This window comes from Psammomys obesus, unplaced genomic scaffold (assembly GCF_907164565.1).
Source record: "Psammomys obesus unplaced genomic scaffold, mPsaObe1.curated_primary_1811, whole genome shotgun sequence".
Lineage (NCBI taxonomy): Eukaryota > Metazoa > Chordata > Mammalia > Rodentia > Muridae > Psammomys > Psammomys obesus.
In genome coordinates this window covers 5,637,721-5,660,337 of record NW_026590405.1, presented here as the reverse complement: position 1 = coordinate 5,660,337, position 22,617 = coordinate 5,637,721, and the positions used below count along the sequence as shown (strand labels likewise).

Here is a 22,617-nt window from a genome sequence, read left to right as displayed (position 1 = left end):
CTCCAGTTCCGGGGAGCCACTGCCCTCTTTTGGCCACCATGGACACCGCATGCATTCATTCAGGCAAACACACACACAAAATAACTCTAGAAAGAACAAAGAAAGATTTCACTCATTTGTGCACTTGCGGGCTTGAGTATATGCTCTCCAGGTGCCCACAGAGGCCAACAGGGCGTGCGGTCCTGGGACCTCAAGCTACAGTCCCAAGTTGTCCCCCCAAGCCTGGAAGAGTGGCAGCTGGCCCAAGGTAGCTCAGCAGGTGCAGGGGCCTGTCTCCACTTGGAGACCAGGCTCAACCTGGGTCTCGGACGGGGAAGAAGAGCCCCAGTGCCCACAGTTGCCCTCTCACCTCTGCGTGCACACTTACATACACAATAAGTAAATGAAAACGTAACTAAAAATCTTAAGCGACATTCCCACACTACACGTCCCCCCCCACGTCTGCGCGCTGCCACCTGACGTGTGAAATCTGGAATGAAGAGTCAGAGCAGGAGCACAGCCACGATCCTCTCCAGCTATGGGGAGAACGGTCACACCGCTGGCTGGCTTCTGAACACTGGTGTGGCAGGCCTGCAGGTTGCTGACGGGAACTCAGGCGCCGGGGCCCGGGGAAGGCTGCTGACGCACAGGGAGGCCTTGCTGTGAGACCTGTGGGTGCTGTGACTTCGTCCACAGCACAAACCGTCACCTGATAAGTGTTTAACACCAGCCGCCCTGACTCGGCCTCTGGGGTGCAGGAGGTCTGTTGCTAGTCTCATCCAGCATGATTTACAGGAAGTAAGCCGTCTATGACGTGCTCCAAGTGAGCACAAGTGCACACAGGGTGCTTCTACTCAGGGCTTTTTGGTGAAGAGAAATAAACAAGATAAAAGCGGAGATATTTTCTCTAGACTTGAAGTCCGTGTAACCTGGAGGGGGGTGCTCCAACAAGCCCCACAAAGTCAAACCAAACCAAATTACCCAAGTTTAGCTGTGAAATCCAGAGTGTAACCACATCAAGTGAGGCCGGTCCCTGCAAAGCATCATTTAGGCTGGAGCTCTGACTTATTGTTCTCTTACTGCCCTGCAGCAGTTTTGTTTTGAAGAGCACAGAACACCCTGTTCTGAATGTGGCTGGCACATGAACTCAATGTGCTGACAGCAATTTGTTCTCCGATTAAAATGGGGGGAGGGGGAGGAAAGAGTGCACAGCAGTAACAAAAACTGGAATGCAAGAACCCCAAAACTGTACAGCTTGTATTTCAGGAAGCAAAACCAAGGAAGAGGCTGCATAACTTTTTAAAAAAAAGTGCTGTAAACGCCACAGCCTAAGACGTTAGCTGGGTGAGTGTCTGCTTTCCCTTTTCTAATTATAGCAGCTGCTGTCTGATAGCTTTGCACTCATTCCCAAAACAATGACTGGGTCATGGGGATCTGAATGGGAATGTTTAATGGCATTACTACTAGAAAAGACTGGTCATCTGGCTAGAGAAAACCAGGTTACGACGGGTCACTCACACTCTGCTGCCTAATTCATGTGGAAAGAGCTTCTCTGGGTCCCTTGCCTGACAGTGCAGGGTTTCTGAGAGAGTGGATGGCCTCTTGTCCCCAAGAAGGCAAGCAGAACTGGGCTAACAGCATGGAGGCACGTTAGCCACTGATCACAGGACACTGGCCAGACATCCCCCACATCACCTCCCTTCCTGCTCCGAATCAGTCTGCTGTCTCCGGGGACGACACCACTGTGAGGCAGACCCTAGCACAGGACTGGCATGGAACTTGGCTACTGGGATGGCAAACTTTTATACTCTTAACACTCGTCGCTTCCTGACAGCGTGGGACTTGAGCCAGACCTCCCTATGAACCAGTCCCATTCTGACACCTCACAGCTCTGGCTATGGGGCATTTGCTTTCTCCATCTGCCGAGGGGTGGCACTGGCTAGACTGGCACTGCTAGGATAAGTTACACTCAAAAGCCAAGGGTAGTGGCCTTTGGGAAGCAGCAGCAAGAGGATTGTTGTAGGTTTGAGACCAGCAGGGCTACTCAGGGAGATGGAGGTTGAGAGCAGCCTAGTGAGACCTGCTCTCAAGCAAACAAACATAACAACAACAAAAGGAAAATTTAAGTACTCAGGGGCTTGGTAATATAATTCTCAAAACACTAGGTGTAATTCTCAATACCACACAAAATAAGTAACTAAAATTAAGAGTGGACTCAGTGGCACATGCAATTTGGGAGAAATCTGGTCACTACTCAACTCAAGAGGCAGAAAGGCAAGAAGACCTCCAGGAGTTCAAGGCCAGCCATAGTGACATATCTTATCTGTAAAAACAAACAAACAAAAACAAAAAAAAAACTAAGGAGCTAGAAAGATGTTAGGTGTACTTGCTGCTTTCACAGAGGACCTGGGTTCAGTTCCCAGCACTCACATGTGGCTCAGAACTATCCGTAACTCCAATTCCGGGGATATGATGCCCTCTTCTGACCTCCTCAGGCACCAGACACGCATGTGGTACACAGACATACATTCAGGCAACACACACACATGAATAAGACAAACACAAAACAAAACAAAATGTTAAAGAGAAAAAAAAAAAAAAAAACGAAAAAAAGCTAAGTACTAAATTAGAGCATGTGAACAGAACTGGCTGATGCTCTCACACATAAGCAAGCACGGAGTCAGCGTGGCTGTGGTGATGGACTCACGAAGGAGTATGCGGCTGCTCGTCTGTATTTGCAGCATACCACCCTGCAATGAAAGTCTCAGGGCCCCAGGAAAGCATGTGCTTGATGGCCCCACACAGCTGGCAAGTACAAGGGAGAATCCAGCAGGCCAGGCCACAGCTCTCCACTGCTTCTGTATGCCACAGAGCTCAGCACACAGCTCAGGACCAAAATAAGCATTTATTTAATGACTAATCTAAAAACATGTCTTCTAAGGAAATGGTGGCAATGTTCACTAATTTGTAGGAATTTTCCTTTCCGAATCTATTAGTCAGTACTTTTTTTTTGGGGGGGAGGGGTTTGAGGCACGGTTTCTCTATGTAACCATGGATGTTCTGGACTCACTCTTTAGACCAGACTGGCTTTGAACTAACAGATTCACCAGCCTTTGCCTCCCTCATGCTGAAATTAAAGGCCTGCACCACCATGGCTGGTTTTTGTTTTGTTTTTATTCTGATTTTAATAAGCTCCAGGAGGCTATCAAATCCGTTACTGACCTGGAGCTTTTGTTTTGTTTGAATAATGCATTGGTGGTTTTTCTTGAAAAACAAAACAAAACAAAAAACAACTATTTTCTATTACGATTTCACTCTACTTAAAGATACTTTCTAGAGGGAGGAGCTTCCTAAATCTAAAACACATGCAAGAACACACACTGTACATTTTAGACTGGGAAGACACTGCAAGATTTCGTGACAACATAATGAAATGGTTTCAAAACCTGTGATTTCTTCCTGTGGTCATTTGCTGGACAGCACTAAATACTTGAAAGGCATGCGAACAACAGAACCAGAACATTCACAGCTCTCTCAGACCTTAGCGCGAACATACATGAAACTTTCCCTCTATTTTCAATTTCTGGTATGTTTTTGTGGCTTCATTTATGAGGAACAAAAAGCTTGATCATGTTGTTTTGACATTATGAGTCCTGGTGCCTTTAACAGATGTCATTCATTCATTCATTCACGTCATGAGAAGGCCAGAGGTTGATAGTGACTGTTTTTCTCAGTGACTCTCCACCATTTTTGTTTCTGAGACAGGGTTTCTCTGTGTAGCTTTGGCTGTCCTTGCCCTCACTCTGTAGACCAGGCTGACCTCAAACTCACAGAGATCCACCTGCCTCTGCCTCCTAAGTGCTGGCATTAAAGGTGCAGCCTTGCTGGCTCTACCTTGTTGTTTAAAACAGGGTGTCTCACAGAACTTTAAATCTATTGATTTGGCTAGGCGGATGGCCAGCGAGCCCCAAGGGTCTGTCTCCCTTGGTTCTACCACCCCTGCCAGCCTTTTAAAAAGCGTATGCACGCACGTACATATGCCTCAGGGGCCAGAGGAGAGTAGCAGACGCCCTGCAGCTAGAGCGAATGCTTGTGAGTCGGCCAGCGTGGGTGCCGGGCTCCAGTCCTGAGGTGTGCCTTTGCTACACTGGAGCTGCTCCATGGAGGCAGAGCTACAGGAAAGGCTGCTTTTTCCTGTTACCATCGCCTGTCCTTCTGAAGTCCTAAAGCTTCCGTGCTCTGGCAGGCTTTCTGCTCCGTAGCTGCTCAGGTTCATGCTTGTTCTCTCCCTCTCCTCTTTACTCTATCGCCACACCTCACCTCTCTTCCAGCTCTCACCCTTCTTCCCCTGCGTCTTCTGAGATGCCCTTGCCCACTGCTCAGATCACCAGTGTAGCTGTGGAGAAACTGTCCATTTCATTCCTTTGCCCTCTAGAGTTTCAATTTTTTTAAATATTTATTTATTTTTATGTATATGAATAATCTGTCTTCACACACACCAGAAAAGGGAATCAGATACCATCACAGATGGTTGTAAGCCACCATGTACTTGCTGGGAACTGAACTCAGGACCTCTGGAAGAGCAGCCAGTGCTCTTAACCACTGAGCCATTTTCCCAAGACCCCCTGAAGTTTCATCCATCCATTCATTCATTCATTCATTTAGTTTTTCGAGACAGGGCTTCTCTGTGTAGCCGTGGCTGTCCTGGACTCACTGTGTAGACCAGGCTGGCTGAGAACTCAGAGATCCGCCTGCCTCTGCCTCCCTGAGTTCTGGAATACAGGCGTGTGCCGCTGTGCCCTGCTTCAGAGTTTCAATTTTAGTGAATGTCAGTTCCCAGACTTCCTTAACTTCTTTCCGTTTCCGGAGAGGTTTGGGTGGACTTTTGTCTGTGAGTTCTGAACTATCTCTTAAGCTACTTCTAGAGACTGCTCTGTGTTTCAGCTTCCTCCGTGCTGTCTGTTAGTCTCTCTTACACATTTTCACACCCACTGACCATTCCTTGCTGTCCACAGATAAACCCAGGGGGGGTCAGAGGACCAAATGGCTGCTGTTATCTGTCATTCTTGTTGTAAACAGGCAACATGACAGCCTTTCCCCAAAGGGTCTCTGCGGGTGATACAGGTGAAGACTTCCAAGTATTTATTAAGCAACTACACACTCAAGGCTGAGGCACTGTTTACTGTCGTGGGGAGCTTCTGGCCCAATACATCTGCTTGAGAAATTCAAAGACACTGTGTACTGCTGCTCTGCAGTCCAAGTCCAACACCTGCCGCCTTCTGAGGCTTGTCCCCAAAGCACTCTGGAACCACACTTTAGCCCTGAGCAGAAGTCACAGGGAGGCAGATCTTCAGGCGGTTCATTTCCGGATCTTGGCTGCAAACTACAGTCACCCAGGAGTTTAAAAAAATATTTGCCTCTGCCAATCTCTCCTTTGAGACTTTTATTGAACGGGCTGGAGGCTTGGGCCTGGAGCTCACTCTCCTTCAGCCAAGGCTGAGCGTCACAATGGCAGAGGCTTACTGGAGCGGCTGCCCCATACTGTTTTACAGCAGTCTGACGACTGCCCCGTAGCCTGTTTGGCTCCCTTGCACCAGCTGATCGGAGCTTGGAGTTCTGCCCGAGCTTGTTGAGAAGAACGGTATGTACCTCTACAGAGGTCTTCTCAACACCTGCTTTGGTTTGGATTTAAAGAATACAGTTTCCATCGGGCCAAGTCCATCTACTTTATATATTTCATAAACTCGCACTTCTGATCCCACTTTCTTTTCTATAAAAAAAATATTATTATTTTTTGAGACAGAGTCTCACTATGTAGCTCTAGCTATCCTGTAACTTACTGGTAGACTAGGCTGGCCTTGAACTCACAGAGATCCTCCTACCTCTGCCTCCAGAGTGCTGGGTTTGAAGGTGTGGGCCACCATGACCTTCTGTTTTTAAAAGTAACTCCCTCACTCCTCCTAACCATTGGGTTAGGAGGTGAGAGGGAAAGGAAACTCTCCTCAAAGACTACAGTTGGAACTGCGCATCTGAAAACACGCTCCCCTGCAACGACATCAAATGGAGCGGGAAGCGTGGGACGGAAGAGCCCCACACAGCCAGCACTCCTGTGGTCAATTCCTATCACCAACACTAACAATCAGAAACCCAAAAGAGGAGGAGTTGGCACCACAGGGACGGGAGCTACTTGAAAGCCCTACTCAATTGTAACTGGGCTAGGACAGCAAAGCTTACAGGTGACCATGCAGCCAGGGCTGGGATAAGCTGACCTGTCATGACTAAAGCATCAGTCATCACAATCACAACACTCACAACACTCAGGACCCTCTGACTTCTTCATGATGGAGAGAGGACAACACTGAGTGAAAATGACAAGACAGCAATTTCACTTGGCAAAAAAAAAGCCCAGAAGAAGAGAACGCATGACTGATCTATAAAAATGAGATTTTTAGTAAGAGTAAAAAGCATAATGTCTTGAGAAAAAATACGTTTCACAAACCCAAAAAGTCACACAAAAGATTATGATTTAAAAGCCTTCCATCCAAAATCCAAAATCAAAACCTATGACTATTAAGAAGACATAATTAAAATGAAGACTGCTAACAGAGACAAATTAACCAAGGATTAGGTATAGGAATTGAAAGGAGTCAAGAATTCCTTTCCACAACAATCTATAATGAGATCTGGTGCCCTCTTCTGGCTGCAGGCACACATGCAGGCAGAACACTGTAGAAATAACACATACATACATACATACATACATACATACATACATACATACATACATAAAGACATAAATAAATAAATCTTTAAAAACAATTCCTTTCCTTAAATCCAGTGAAAGGAAGCAAAAACAAATTTTGCAATTTTGCAAATACCGTACAGAGCGTAGGAAAAGGAAGTCCATTTACACAGGAGTCCCTTTGCCACACCTATCACAACTCAATAGGAAGAAAATCAGCCCATTTTACACGTGAGAAGACTAGATGCTCAATGTCGTTAACCTTGTCTGGTCTGAAGACATAAAACAGGCAGCAATGCCACACTCAAAAGTTCAGAATACAACCTGCAAAGCCCGCAAGTACCCCACGGCTGACCACCCCCGAGCCCAGAGACTCAGACTCTTAGGTGTGCACCCTAATGTGTGGCAGCTCAGGGGTGACTGACGCAGGGCTGCATATGTAAACATACTGTGAATGTATTGGAAAAGACGTTCCAGACGAGCCGAGAGCAAACTGTGGTGCTGAATGGAACCGTAGGCACTCAAGGCTTTTAATGCCTTGTTCTGTGCATTGGTGTTTTGCCTGCATGTGTGTCAATGTACCACATGTGTGCTTGCTGCCCTCAGAGGCCAGAACAGGGCTTGAGAGCCCCTGGGATTGGAGTTAGAGAGAGTGGTGAGCTGCCATGTGCACGCTGGGAACTGCACATGGGCCCTCTGGGGAAGCAGCTAATGCTTTTAACTGCTGAGCCCTATACTCACTGTTTCAAATACATATGCAACTGATACAGAAATCCACACAGATGCTTGTCTATGTTTTCAAAGTGTATTTCCAAGCTCTGTCTGCTAAGCTGCTCTAGGGTATGAAGCCCCCACCATACAAACACACATGAGCACCTGACTCAGTTTCTCAATACTATTTTCCAAGGAAAGGAAATGGTGCTCCTTAGAAAAATGGTCGATTCCAGGACTGGGACAAGGGAATTTTAAAGTGAGCCTAGAACATCTCACATATCTAAAGTATCATAAAGGGAGGAAGACAAAACAAAAACAGTTGACAATCTTCCTCACAAACAGTAAATGAACTCAGCAATGTGGTGGAAAGAGCTGACTGGGAGGCATTTCCAACAGCCAAATCTGGGGCAATTTGAGCAGCAAGTAAGAACCTCTTACTGGGGAAACAGTATCTCTAGGTGCATGCTGACAAAAGCAAACGGCCAAAGAAACTCAGGGAGAAGGGAGAGATCTTCCTTGCAGTAGAATTCCAACTAATAAATGCAAAACGAAAACACAGCTATCAGAAATCAAACGCCACAGTAATAACTGCTGTCCACAAACTCACTAGTGGACATGAGGTGTGAAGGCAGGATGTAAAGGAGACACTGGTGGTTTCCCATCATCCCTTTTCCTGAGATACTCGGCGCTTACAAAGGACAGCTTGACACGGGAGACTCTACCCGCCCCGCAGCTGCTGCTAGCCACAACGCCACGCGCCTCTTGATGACCTGAACATCACCAACAGGCTGTCCTCCAAACCCTCAGCCCCCTCACCGCAAGCGTGAGACGGTGTAAACTGGGGTTACTCTACCAGTGGGAACCTGTCTTCAAAAGTGTCAGTGTCACAGGGAACAAAGATGAAGACTGTAATTTACTGGAAGGAAGTAAAGCCATGAGAGCTAAATGCAGCTCAAGAGTCTGGACCTGAATTCAGAGTAGGAGAGTAGTTAGTGTGGTGATGGGTGGGGGACAGTGAATGGGACCATGTCGACGCTAACTTCCTGGCCTTGACAAATGCCCTGTCTCAAGAAGCAAATCAAATGCAAAGAAAACATTATGAATCATTGACTCTGGAGGAGTTCCCATCACACAGGAAAAAAAAAAAAACAAAAACAAACAAACAACAACAACAACAAAAAAAACCAAACCAACTCTGGTGTATAGATTTGAATTTTTCATATAAAAGATTAAAACATGTTACACACAAGCTTTTTAGTGGCTGTCACAGCTGTCTCTATCCTGTGACTTTCTTAGGCATGACTCCCACTCTGGGTTTTTGGGGCGAGCACTGCCTCAGTCTAGGAAGGGGTGAATGGCCAGGTGAAGTCTAGAGCCAGCCTTCGCCCCAGGGTCCTGCTCCTGCCTGAGCTCTTTGTTCTAGAGTCCTGAATGACATGCCAGCTCTAACACAGTGGCTGCTATATTTACAATTGCTCCTAATAAGAAAATAACTAAACCTGAATTAACTTCGTTAGACTGGTGCAATGAAATATGGGTCTAAATAGTACATACATACTAAAAATAAGAAACTCACTCAAGTTAGTTCTTTTCGATAAACTTTCTTCTACATATGCCTTTGATAGCACAGAAATGTTCCTTTTTAGTGACTTGACTTTCTTTCTGGAAGGATGTCTTCTTACAACTCCCTTTTGAAGACATCAGCTCAGTAACCACATCTTCAAACATGCACAGTGCAGAAAGCTTTTATGAACTGTCAGGTGTGTGTCAGACACTGCAGATGCTGAAAAGAAAGTGATAAAGCAAAATCCTGGTCCCCAGGCAGATGGGCAAGCACTGATGAAAGTGAGGTGCTCAGAAAGGGCCTCAGCCTCCCAGTCTTCAGATGAAGAAATGAAAATAGCTCCAGGTCGGCTTGGCAACTGTCAAAACAGTACTCGGTCCCAGGCCACCCCATACGGAATGAACACTGCTGTCCAACTCCACTGTTCTGCTCAGTAGCTCCGAAATCTTGGGCCATTTACATGACATCACTGAACTGATTTTCCTCAACTGGGGGTAATAAATCTCACCTCCTAAGGTTACTGTGAGAAAGGAGAAATAAATGCCCTCCAGGGATCCGAGCAACTGAGAATTCCTTAGCAGACAGAACTACTGTTTCTGTATTTTTGAGCTTACAGTTTGCCAGATGCCTGGAACACACATTAACTTAGCATTTACCAAATGAAGTCATTAGATGAAGGCTGAGTATGAAACAGTTCTTGTGATATATACATTCAATGCATTTATCATTTTATTTTTAATTTTTTAATACTGTGTGTGTACCATGGAGGCTGGAAGAGGACACTGGTTTTCTGCAACTGGAGCTGCTGGTGGATGCAGGGCTGGGAACCAGAAAGGGTCCTCTAGAGAGCAGCAAGTTCTCACAGTGACTGTTCTGACACAGAGAGCCTAAGGATGGGCTCTGCGCAGCACCACAGAAGCCTTGGCCCCCGGCAGCACAACTCACCTTCCACTGTCGCGCCTTCGTTTGGGTTCGAATACCCCTCTCCTTTCCGTTTGATTCTACGGATGATGCCTGAATCTTCAAATAGATCCTCTCCTTTGAAGTCAAGGAGTTCAATCTAGAATGGAAAAGATGAAAGCCAGTTTGCAAACAGTTACTTGATAAAACTTTCAACTACATCTTATCTAATGGCTTAGCTAAGAGGAACGGGGAGGAGAACGCTGACTCTGCAACACTTGGAAGGAACTCCATGTAATGACAGCGTCTAGGTCTACATCCTGTGGGGCTGCAGTGCAAAGACAGACAGGAAATACTAGGACAACTGCCTTGTGGGCAAAAGGCCAGAGCTGCAAGGTGCTGGCGCGGAACACTCTGTCTGACTCTGAGGACACCAGTTTCCCACCCCAGATTCGTAAACTTTCCACCTTAAAATTTAAGACTTAAGAATCTCGCCTTTGACTGACTGAGATACGCTTTTCACCATGTTAGATAAAGATCAAGTTTCGCCAAAGATGTGTAATTAATTCAACACAGTAAACAATGTGCCACCACTCACTGCTCCTGAGAGAGATTAAGGGACAGTTATAAACCTTCACAACTTAACACTGGTCACTGCCGTTTCCGGCCTGTCAGTCTGGAGAGTGTTTTACTTCCCCTGCTGACCAGAACTTGCATTTCTACACCTGCGTCTTTTGTTTGTCTGGATATGCCTATTTTGTGCCAGAGACACATTTCTAAGAAAGCACTGGCACATCCCCTGGGTGTGTGGGAAACAATTCAAGAAGCCAAGCTCCAAAATAAATAAGCTGGAGTGGGCTCTTGGCGGCAGGCCCAGCTCCTCCCCCTGTAGCAGCACAGCACATGCTGACCAGGCGACAGGACACATACTTGCCTCAAAAAAGAGAGTTGCATTCGAAGGAATTTTGGGGAGGCTGCCAGCGGAGCCATAAGCATATTCTGGTTTACACAGTAAATGGCAGATCTCTCCTTTCTTCATGGTGGATACCCCAATGTCCCAGGCTTTGATAACCTGGCCTAAGAGAAAGCAAGAAAACAGGTTTCTGCAAACAAAAATCAAATCATAAAAACTATAGAATGTGGTATGTTTCCTTTCTTGCCAGCGTCACTGTCAACTGTAGACTGCAGCAGGTGACCTGTGCGGTGTCAAGATTCACAAGCTCTTGCTGCTGTGTTTTGGCTCAGTCTCATACTGCAGCATCAGCTGGCCTGAGCTCCCAGTTCTCCTTTGGCTCGCTTCTGGGATGACAGGTGTGTGCACCACGCTTGGGGAATGCTCAAAGCTCTTCTCATGTGCAGCATTAGTTACGTCTCATTTTGGGGCTGGAGAGACAGCTCAGCGGTTGAGAGCACTGGCTGCTCTTCCAAAGGACCTGGGCTCAGTTCGTAGCACCCACACGTGGCTCAGAGCGGTCTGGAACTTCAGTTCCAGGGGATGGGATGCCCTCACACGGACATATGTGCAGGGAGAACACCAGTGTACACAAAATAAAAACAATTAAGCCAAGACCACAGCTATGTCTCATTGGAGTCTCAAGCTCTTTGGGAAGCAGCAGAGAATTTAAACAACAGCAACAAAATGCACTTGAGGTGACCCGTCAATCACAACCTTAAAGCATGAGGCCCACAGAGATGCCTCAGCAGGCAAACCCCTTGCTGAGGAGCTTGCTGGCCTGATTTGATCCCTGGGACTCAAGTGATAGGAGGCAACTGATCCCTGCAAGGTTGCTCTCTGACACATGAACACAGTGTGCGCGTTCACATGTGTACACACACACACACACACACGCACACACATGCACGCACGCACACACTTAATAAAAATCAGGCCGGAGAGATGGCCCAGCAGTTGAGGGCACTGACTGCTCCTGCGGGGGACCTGGGTTCAGCACCCACATAGCATCTCACAACTGTCTGTAACTCCAAGATCTGACACTCTGAGACAGACGTCCATGGAGGCAAAACACCATAAAATAAAGGTAAATACATTTTTAAAAGATATAAAAAATTAATAAAAATCACTTAAGCATCCAAAGTAGGACAGATGCAATGAAGCTCAGAGGAAGGGGAGTGACAGAAAAGCAGTCGAGGTCCATTAGGATCAAGGGACCCTGTGTGAATGAGAGCAGCAGAAAAAAAGCATTTGCTCTTTTTGCTTAGTCTTCATTACTTAACATCAGCTCCACTTAGTTACAATTTCACATAATACATGCTTATAATTAAGACCTGACTCATCTGGCGATGATGGTGACAAAGGCTTTTAAGCCCAGCACCTGGGAGGCAGAGGACGGCAGATCTCTGAGTTTGAGGCCAGCCTGGTCTACAGGGTGAGTCCAGGACATCGAGGGCTACGTAGTGCAAGCCTGTCCCCAAAAAACCAAACCAAACCAAAGCAATACAAAACAATCCCACAAATGACAGCATATTATACATTCAGTTCTGAACTCCTTTCATGTAACAAGGTCATCTTCATTACTAGAGAGAAGACATGCATTTTAGGGGTTAAAGGTGCTAAATTCCAACCTCAGATCCGCCTTTTACTAGCTTTGAAAACCTGTGTCCTGACCTGAAAATGTTGGTAACAGCACCTACTCCAAGTGCACGGCACAGCATGCCGTGTCGGGTATGTGTCCAACAGCGGAAGCTGCTGCCATCGTGCTCACCACAAATACCCCCCTCGTTTGGCTCTCTGACACAGGGCCTTCTCACACGGCTCAGCTGCCTCAAAGCCTTCTGCCTCAGCCTCCTAAGTGCTGTGTCTTCCCCTCCAGCTCACGCCTCAGGGCGCATGTATGACGAACGTGTGATGTGTGCGGGCCATGCTGTACCCCACGTGGAGGTGCACTGGTTTCTCCTTCCACCTTTCCGCCGCTCCAGGGGTCGTACTTAGCCACCAGGCTTGGGCAGCCTTTGCTTTTACCCACTCTCTTACCAGCCCTGGCTACCCATTCTTCTTTTAAAATGTGCTTTACTTGCTGGTGGGCGCATGGAAAGCCGCAAAAACTGGAGGGAAATGGTATTAACGAAAAAGCACACCCCCCCCCCCCCCCTTCCAGGAACCCGCAGTGCCGTGTCGCCACAGGAGGGCACCTGCACGGTTGCTGCTGCGACTGTGGAGACAGGATCTCACACACCCAAGGCTCCTTCCTTACCCAGTGGAGCCCTGACCCCTCGCTTCCTGCCCCACCTCGCACGTGTGGAATCACAGCTGTGAACTACCTACCACTTCCCCTGGCCTGATTTCTGAAAAGCAACACCAAGAAAACACTGAAGCACAGAAAACACAATTTGAAAACTTCTGAAATCCTCGCAACCGAGGAAACAGTCAAATTTCTGGTTGATTGCCTTTAAATTATATACATAATTTTTGCTTATTTGTATGTTAAATTTTTTTCACACCTATTATTTTTCTTTCTTTCGGTTTTTCGAGACAGGGTTTCCTTGTGTAGTCTTGGCTGACCTCAACTCACTTCAAGGCTGGCCTTGAACGCAGAGAGAGCCACCTGTCTCTGCCTCCCTGACTGCCGGGGTTACCGGCATGCACCACCACTCCTGGATTAACATGCCTAGTTTTAAAACTTGATGGTCATTCTTTGGCTCTGTAGCTCCTCAACATAGTTCGTTATAAAAACGCTTCTCTTGATGTCTGAACACATGACCTTTTTTAACTCCAGTATTCCATGTCTTGTTTAGGTTGCTGCTTTTACAATCCTCAGATTCCAATAAACAACCTTGTATCTAAATGCATGGTTCTTTGTATGGTGAAAGCTTGTGTGTGACTGCTATGAGCAGGGCTGGGACTTTAGACTGGTAAGTAGAGAATCATGCAGAACTACATACACACACGTCATTTGAAAATGTAAAACATGGAAGCTTATTAACTCATAGTATGTTAGTGGCTGAGGCTTTGTCTGTGAGTGTGGCCATTCCAGATTACAGTCAAGTCCCCTTAATTCGGAACAAGATCTGAACAGCACAGGCAATCAGTATGAAGTGTTCTGAAGGCCATCTACTTTAACTGCTTTATCCACCTCTAATTCAATGGCATTTCAAGAATGCTTTTAGCATTCTCCTGACAAGTCTTTCTCTAAGTTTCTCAGGGGTAGCACCTCTTCCTTTTTACACATTAATGCTCATATTTTATGCATCTACTGAAACAATGTTCTTGGGAAAAGTGCACGGGTCCTTGGTTTAAGAGGATTCTTAGTAAGAGAATTTAAAATGCAGCCCTTAGTACCCTCCAGGTGTGCAGACACATGTAGCTCGGCTTCCGTGCTGTCTGAGATTGGCTGGGGCTCAGAGCAAGGCCGTGTCATTCTCCAATTGGACATAAACAAGCTTATAAAACACCAGCATCAGACGAGGTCACTGTATAACCATCATAAACTCAGACAAAACAAGCACGCCTAAAAATTTCACCTAAGCTTGGATAAACAAATAAGGTCACCGTGAACCCTACAAAACAGCAAACAGCTGTCTCCTGGCCGATGACGGCTGCGGCATCTTGCCACAGGTCACCCCAGTCCCATTGCTCCAGAAGTCCTTCCTCTCTAGCTCAGGGTCACCCCACACCCTAACTGTCTAATCCAGAGCAGAGCCCGGCCTGTTCACAACTCCCCACGTCACACGACAGCCCAGCCTACGCCAGCACCCTCAGACAGGCCACACTGCCAACTGTGTGCACCCTCCCTGGAAAGGATCGAACCCCCAGTGATCGACTGCACTGTGCTCTGTGCGGTCTGTGGCTACAGAGGGTTGATGCCCAGGTCACTCGTGGGCACCGTGTGCGGATCAGCGCTCAGCTCAGCGGGAGCCAGTTGTGTCACTCAGGGAATGCAAAGTGAGCTAAAGCAAAAGCTCGTGTGCAGCTAGTTAAACCCTGCCGCCCACACTCCTTAGAACACGGGGCCAGAAGCATGGACATCACAGACTCTTCATCTTTCGGGTCTTTGTCTTGCAGAAAGACTATGACAACAATACATTAAAAACTTATTCTTACATTTTTATCTGGGTCTTGATTTTACTACCTCAAACACAATGTATCGATTCTAGGAGTTCTATTCAATTTGTAACAAAATATTGAATATTCTATATTTATACCTTGTAGCTGTATAGACCAAGGAAAGAGCTCTGCCAGTCAACGGGTCAAGTGTGAGGCCCTGAGTTAGAGCCCCAGTTCCATGTGAAAGCCATGTCTGGGGACACATGCTGCTAACCCCTGCCCTGGGAAGCAGAGACTGGAGGATCCCAGGTCGCACAGGACAGCGCTGTGGCTGAATGGGTGAGCCCTAGATCCAAATGACAGGTCCTGTCTCAAAAGCAACGTGGACAGCTCCTAAGGCTGACCAGTGGTCTTCACACACGCACACCAACACAAACATGACACACACCTGCACAACACACAGAAGTAAACCCGTGAACAAAATGTAAACCGGCCCAGGGAAAGAGCAAGTCACTACATTTTTTTCTTTCTTCTGTAGTGTTATACTGGTTAAAAACCCTACACAATACTTAAGAAAACAAACAAATTGTAATTTAATCACCTAACATGTCCCTTTGTGATCAAAACTGCTTTATTAATAACTGACTACTTTAGTGATTCTGACTGCGTAACTCCTCACACTGACTTCAAACATGTTTAACTGTGTAAAACAAAGCTCATCACCTTACACCCTTCCCAGTGTGCACCTGGTGTGACTCCACCTACGTGCTGAGCAGCAGCACGTCCACCTACAGAATGTCCATCCTGCCCTTCTGGACCTTTCTACCGATCACAAACCTTACTTCTCCTCCTCTCAGCCACCGGCAGCCATTGTCTGTCTGTTTGTGAACAGTTAACACAGTGGAATCACCCAGTGTTCATTTTTGTGACTGTCACACTTTTAGCACAATGTCTTTGGGTTCATCACTGATGTAGCATGTGGCAGGCTTCCTTCTCCTTTAAGACTGAGATATGGCTGCAAATGGCGGCACATTTAGTCCTAGGCAAAGGTAGGCACTGTGAGTTGGAGGCCAGCCTGACCTACAGAGTGAGGCCTGGACAGCCGGGACTACACAGGGAAACCCTGTCTCAAAAAGGCAGGGAAAGGCCTTTGCACGGCTTTCCCACATTCTGTTTATCAGCCGTCTGCTGAAGGACACTTCAGCTGCTTCAACCTTTGATCACGGTCTGTACACATTGTGGGTACATAAGGCCGCACATGGTTCTTTTGGATTCCTATCCAGAAGCAGATGCTGGACCACAGAGGAGTCCTTGTGTCCACTTTATTTTCTTCTAGAAACATTTTGATTTACCTTATTTTGTGTGCGTTGGTGTGTCTGGGGGGGGGGGGGCAGATGCCCTGGAACTGCAGTGGTCAACTGCCCTGTGGTTGCTGAAAACTGAACCTGGGTCCTCCGGAAGAACAGCCATTACGCCAGCCCTAATTTTCCTTTCTTTCTTCTTCTCTCTCCACCCTCTGGTTTGTAAAGACAGGCTCTTACTGTAGCCCTGACTCTCCTAGAAGGCAATATGTACACCAGGCTGGCCTCGAACTCAGAGATCCACCTGCCTCTGCCTCCCAAGTGCTGAGATTACAGGTGTGCGGCACCACACCAGGCTGTGTTTAATTTCTTGAGGGGCTGCCCGCCATGTGTCTTTTTATAAAGTTGACATCATTCTGCCTTCCTGGAGAGCAGAAAGCATCCTAGGTCTCCATATCCTCGTCAATGCTTCTTTCTCTTGCCCTCTCTGAAACAGTGTCCATCCTGATACGTAAGGTGATCCACCCATCAGCCTGCAATGTGCAGTGACAAATGATGCTCAGCACTCTTCCATGTCCACTGGCCTCCTGTGTGTCTGCATTCCTGAAACTAGACTGGCCTCCAACTCCTCGGCTTGAGCAATCCTCCCGTCTCAGCCTCTGGAGTAGCTGGATTACAGCATGTGTACCCCTGCCCTGCCTTTTCCATGTCCAGAGCATTCGTTGTATTGAGCATCTTCACTGTGGAGAACAGCCCTTCCTACATGTGGGTCACAGGGGTTCCTCCCCATTCTGTAGATCCTTTCACAGTTACTACATCCCGTGATGAAGGCACAAAGAATTTTTTTAAAACTTTTGTGTTTACAATTTTAGCTTTATTATTTTCTCAAAATTACTGCCCAGTCTAATGGCACGAAACTTTTCTTGTGCTTTTGGAGGTTTTGGTCTTTATTCTACATTGAGTTACTAATTACATACAATGCATGCCAAGGACCCAATTCATCCATCCTTAGAAGCATATTAAAATCTGATAGCATGAAAGTGGTATAGTAGCCTAGAAAAAAAAAACAAAACCAAATTATCCTAGATCACAGCCTTTCCTTTCACCAGTGAGTGTACGCCAGTACCGATGCAGTCCTGAACCACAGGTAAAGTAAACACATGAAGACACTTACACAGGATTAAGGGCATCCGTGAAGACTAGAGGAGCGCACAGCTGAACCACAAACAGCTCCTGGCGCGGGCTACACACTCAGTCCTTTGTAGTAAGTGTTCACACCGAGGTAAAATGTCTTTTAGCCTGGTGCCATGTGATGTAGTAGAAGACTTCTTTTAAAGGACACACGGGCTTCACAATATCATCAAGTGAGAACATGCATTTTGCCTCTTACGAATGCTACAAAGTACGACACACCGCTCCCGAGAGAAGCGGCGGTGTGCAGCAGGCACCCGGACATGCTGGTTTAATTTTGAGACAGGGTTTCTCTGTGTAGCTCTGAATGTCCTGGAACTCACTGGATATCCACCTGCCCATGTGTCCAAAGTGATGGGACTAAAGGCGTGTGTGCACCACCTCCTGGCTAAAAATCTGTGTGTGCCCAGTTACCTTTTTTTTTTTTCAAGGGTGAGGGTTGTCTTTTTGTTATCTGTGGCCCCTCCCACACTCCCTACCCCCAGAGTTGAGGACTGAATCCAGGGCCTTTCATCTGCTAGGTAAGCACTCTATCACTAATCTAAATCTCCAATCCCCGTGGGCTCTTCTTCACCCTGGACTAGGCTGTTTCACACCTAAGGTCTGACAAAACTTCAGAAACACTACCTGGCTGAGTCACCGCGTGCAAGTGAACAAACACCATAACCTCACCGCACCTCCATCTCCTCACATACAAACATATATTCACGCCATCAGAGTCTAAAAATACTCGTATTTTAAATGCAAGCATTAAATACACAGTGATTTCCAGCAAGGGAAACAAGAAAAAGATGTCTTTTCAACAATGTTGGGAAAAGCTGGACATTTAAGTTTTCTTAGCCTGAAAATGTGACATGGATAGACAACAAACTTTAAGAAAGTACTTGCTTTGTTTTACTTAGTACTTTACAATCAAGGAAAAAAGGTTCAGAGAAAGAATAAATTTGGACATCAGCACCTCAAACACAAATAATAAACCTACAAGCGAAATTATCCCTTCTTTCTGTCCTGTAACACAGTGGTAACAACCAGTTCTTCAGACTGATTCAGTTTTTTCTTTCCCAACTTCCTGGGACAAGACGGCTGGCTAAGCACTGTTCCCAAAGGTTATGTGACTGTGCTTAAGGAGAGTTACGACACGAGCTGTTACAGTAGCTTCCACTGTGGCGGCAGTAAAAACGTTAAGGCCAGCCAGTAATCTTCTGCTGTAATCACAACAAGCACCCAAGTGTGCACTGCGCTGGGCTGATCTGCGCCGCGGCTGGCATCACTTCCATCTCATCAGATATGATACCACAGCCTACAGTCATAGCACACAGTCATTTTCCGTGTAGAAAGCCGCAGCCTGAAAGACTGCAGAAAAGCAGATGGGCACACAAGCAGCAGAGGAGTGCGGTACCCTGGTGTGTGTGCATTTTCTTCAATAAAGTTTTTCACGCCCCCAGGCTAATAATAGTTCTATTTAAAATGCTTATTGCAGGAGGAGTGTGGTAGTGCCTCTCTTTAACCCCAGCACTCAGGAGACAGAAGCAGGCAGATCTCTTTTGAGTTTGAGGCCAGCCTGGCTTACTGTAAGCCAGCAAGCTCCAGGACAGCCAGGTCTACATAGAGAAGACTATGTCTCAAAACAAAACAAAATAAAATAAAATATCGAAGTCAGGCTAGAATCCCAAAATTAGCATAGAACTTCCCTTTGGGATAGTCTCTTTGGAATACTTCTATGCATAACCTTGGGAGAAGTACAGGATAAGAGTTTAGAGAGCTCAAGAAACAGTATTTATACTACCTCCATTTATATTTATTTTTTATTTTGATGCAGTAGCTACCATTATAAAATATTAATATAAAATATAAGTGGCTTGGCTACTTTTTTGTCTTTTTCTGAGACAGGGTCTTGCTGTGAATACAACACAACTCTGAACTTATAGTCCTACCTTGACTCCTGGATAGTTTTATGTCAAAATGACCCAAGCTAAAGTCACCTGAGAGGAGAGGACCTCAATTTAGAAAATGCCCCCACAGATCAAGCTGTAGGCAAACCTATAGGGCATTTTCTTAATTAGTGATTGATGTGGGATGGCCCAGCCCACTGTGGGTGGTGCCATCCCTGGACTAGTGTCCTGGGTTCTATAAGAAAGCAGGCAGAGCAAGGCATGAGGAGCAAGCCGGGAAGCAGCATCCTCCATGGCCTCTGCTTCAGCTCCTGCCTCCAGGTTCCTGCCCTGCGTGAGTTCCTGTCCTGACTTCCTTCAGTGACATGACATGGAAGTATAAGCAGAATAAACCCTTTCCTTCCCAGCTTTTGGTCATGATGTTTCATCCCAGCCATAGCAACCCTGGCTACGAACTTCCCGACTGCTGGGATGATAGGCACGGGCCACTCCAACCGCTTGTTTCTTTGTTCTGTGGTCATCTGAACACCACAGTGCTCCTGACCTCTGCACTCTAACAACCGAACTACGTCCCCAGTCCTCAGTTACCATTTCTAATTTTACAAAAGTGAAACGTCTGACTTACAACAAGCCAAGAGGAATTCATGTGTTTACTTCTGACTGAAAATGTAGAAAACATGCAAACCTACAGAGAGCTAGGAAAAGGCAGGAAAGCAGGGTCGCGGAATTCTCAGGTCACTGTATGTCAAAAGTGGACTAGAGGTTCAAAAGGTCAGCTGCAGTGTGAAATGTGAAAGCTCATCAGAGGACTTTTCACACCATGTTACACCAGAGCACTGGGCTAGCTTGTACTGGGAATGGACTCCTTGTCCATACTTGACCTTATATACCTTGCTCTGGTCAGGCTTTCTTTGTAATAACTGCCCTGGCTGTCTTAGAGCTTACTTTGTAGACCAGGCTGGCCTTGAGCTTACAGAGCTCTGCTGGCCTCTGCCTCCTGAGTGCTGGGACTAAAGGCGTGCACCACCGTGCCCAGCTGGCAGACATTCTAATAGTGACACATTTCACTGTCCAGAACTGAAGCTACACTCATTAATACCCCCGCTCTCACAGAAGAGTCTTACGTTTCAGGAAGCTGTAAGCGCACAGCAGCCACAATTTTTTTAAACTAATTTTTATCTGAAAAAACAAACATTATCAGTCGTTTTTCCTTGAAGTGACAGGTTTATTTCACTCAACTTCAGGAAACAGCTGAAGTCTGAATAATCAAGTCTGAATACTCACAGTGTGCCCTTGCAAGTAAGAACGACGTTTCATTGCAAACCCTGAGCCAGCTCAGTTCCCAACTACAAGGGCAGCAGGCTCCCTCAGGACAAGAAGGGCTCTATTCATGGCCTGTCTGCCACAAAGCAGTAGCTCTCTGGGGCTCTCTGGACTAGGGCTTGTAGGTGTAATACGGTACTGACTTATCAAGCCCTGTGGCGAGAGCAGACAGGGAGAGACAGTGGCAATACAGCGGCTGCTGGCAGAGACGCCATCATACTCGCGTCACTGAGGCAATCTTTGCTGCTGCATGTTTCAGTTCAGTAGCGATAACATCATTAAGTTAAAAAGGCATCACCTTCATTCGGTTATGAAAGGAACTGATATTACGGATCCCGAAAGGATCCCAGGGACTCCTAGGGGTCCGTGGACTGCATCTGTCAGGAACATGCTCCATTTCTTCTGTAGAAGTACAAACAGAAACAAATCTAAGCAAACACTGAAAAATTTACCCTCTTACCTTTGCCAAGGCTAAAGACGAAGGGCTCGTTTCTATCATGACTGGAATCAAACTTCTTTCCATTTGACAACTTTCCTTTGTAGTGGACATAAACTTTGTCACCAATCATTGGGGTTTCCTCACTAGTCCCCACTCTCTTGACAATCTAAAACAGACAAACATAAGAAAAAAAAGAAGTGTAAAGCTTTTTATTTATAAAGAATAAAAAAGCCACACACGCTGCTCCACGGCACCCAGACAGACTTGCAAATTCACTGTGATTCCTCAAGGCTTCCTTCACTGCTCTTTCAGAAAGCTCCTTTTACTAACCTTTCCTACCACATTTAATGCTACTCCTTACCACAATATTCTCTCAAAATAATAAGCCAGAGCGAGAGGCAAAAGGATCACTGCAGGAGACAGTGTGATCTGCACAGAAGAGTCCAGGCCAGCTAGTTTATGCTGTGAAACCCTATCTCCAAAAGACAAAAGAATTAGCCAGTAAACCTCACTTGCTTGGTTGAATGTCCCATCCTTTGATGCTAAAATCTCACAAAACACAGACTGATGAGCAGGTGTAAGGTACATAAACTGAATCAGGCCCAAAGATTGCTGAACTTCTTAAACAGTCACTAAAGACAGCTACAAGCAGAGTCAAAGATGTGTCTTATTTCCTTCTGTCCTCTGCTAAAGATCGCTGTTCGTTACTGGCTATTCTGCTATATGCCCTGGCACAACAGGTTACACCTCCGGGGCTGGAGAGATGGCTCAGTGCTTAAGAGCACTGGCTGCTGTTCCAGAGGACATGGTTCAATCTTCAGCACCCACGTGGCAGCTCTCAATTATCTGTAAATCTAGTTCCAAGGGATGAGACCTCACAGAGACATACATATACACAGGCAAAACATCTACACACATAAAGTAAATAAATCTTTAAAAAACAAACAGGTTATGCTTCCATTATTTGAATAATCTGTAAAATCTAGACTTAGATGATACCAAGTAACTAGTTTTCTAGTTAAAAAAGAAAGAAAGAAAGAAAAAACTTCAAGATGAAAATTATTTATCTGTCATAGAAAATCTGGAATATTTCTTTTTACTCTTCTAAGAGCACGATGCTAATGGTTGGTCAATTTCTGGAAAAGAAAATTCAGCCCAGACGTGTGGGGGTGCAAGTCAGCAGCTCAATCTCCTGTGTTAAATCACCTGAACACAGCAGCCAACACCTGGCACTATCTTCTTTGGTCAGGGTTTGATTTCATGCAAATAATTCAATTTATTACTCTGAAATTCCTGGGGATGTGTCTCTGTCACTCTACCTCACATAAATACCGTGAATAGATTCCTCAACTGTCTCATCTTAAAAGCCCAAATGTTTCGTAATGGAAAACGGGCAATACTGCTCTTCCAGGCCTCAAAAGAAAAAGTTAAAAAAAAAAAAATATCTGACAGTCCTGTATGAAACCCTCAGGGGTCTCTGGTCCTGTATGAAATCCTCAGGGGGCTCTGGTCCTGTATGAAACCCTCAGGGGGCTCTGGTCCTATGAAATCCTCAGGGCGCTCTGGTCCT

General features: G+C 46.2%; 1 protein-coding gene across 2 annotated transcripts in view; it reads right to left on the bottom strand.

Moving 5' to 3' along the window:
- Positions 1–22,617, bottom strand: part of Fkbp5 (FKBP prolyl isomerase 5) — a 51,348-nt gene that overhangs the window by 21,969 nt on the left and 6,762 nt on the right. For both annotated transcript variants that reach the window (XM_055607155.1, XM_055607153.1), the window contains exons 3-5: positions 21,069–21,213; positions 10,834–10,976; positions 9,945–10,059 (exon numbers count right to left, since the gene is read on the bottom strand). In XM_055607155.1, the coding sequence (XP_055463130.1) occupies positions 9,945–10,059; positions 10,834–10,976; positions 21,069–21,213 (403 nt within the window). The remainder of the gene's footprint in view (positions 1–9,944; positions 10,060–10,833; positions 10,977–21,068; positions 21,214–22,617) is intronic.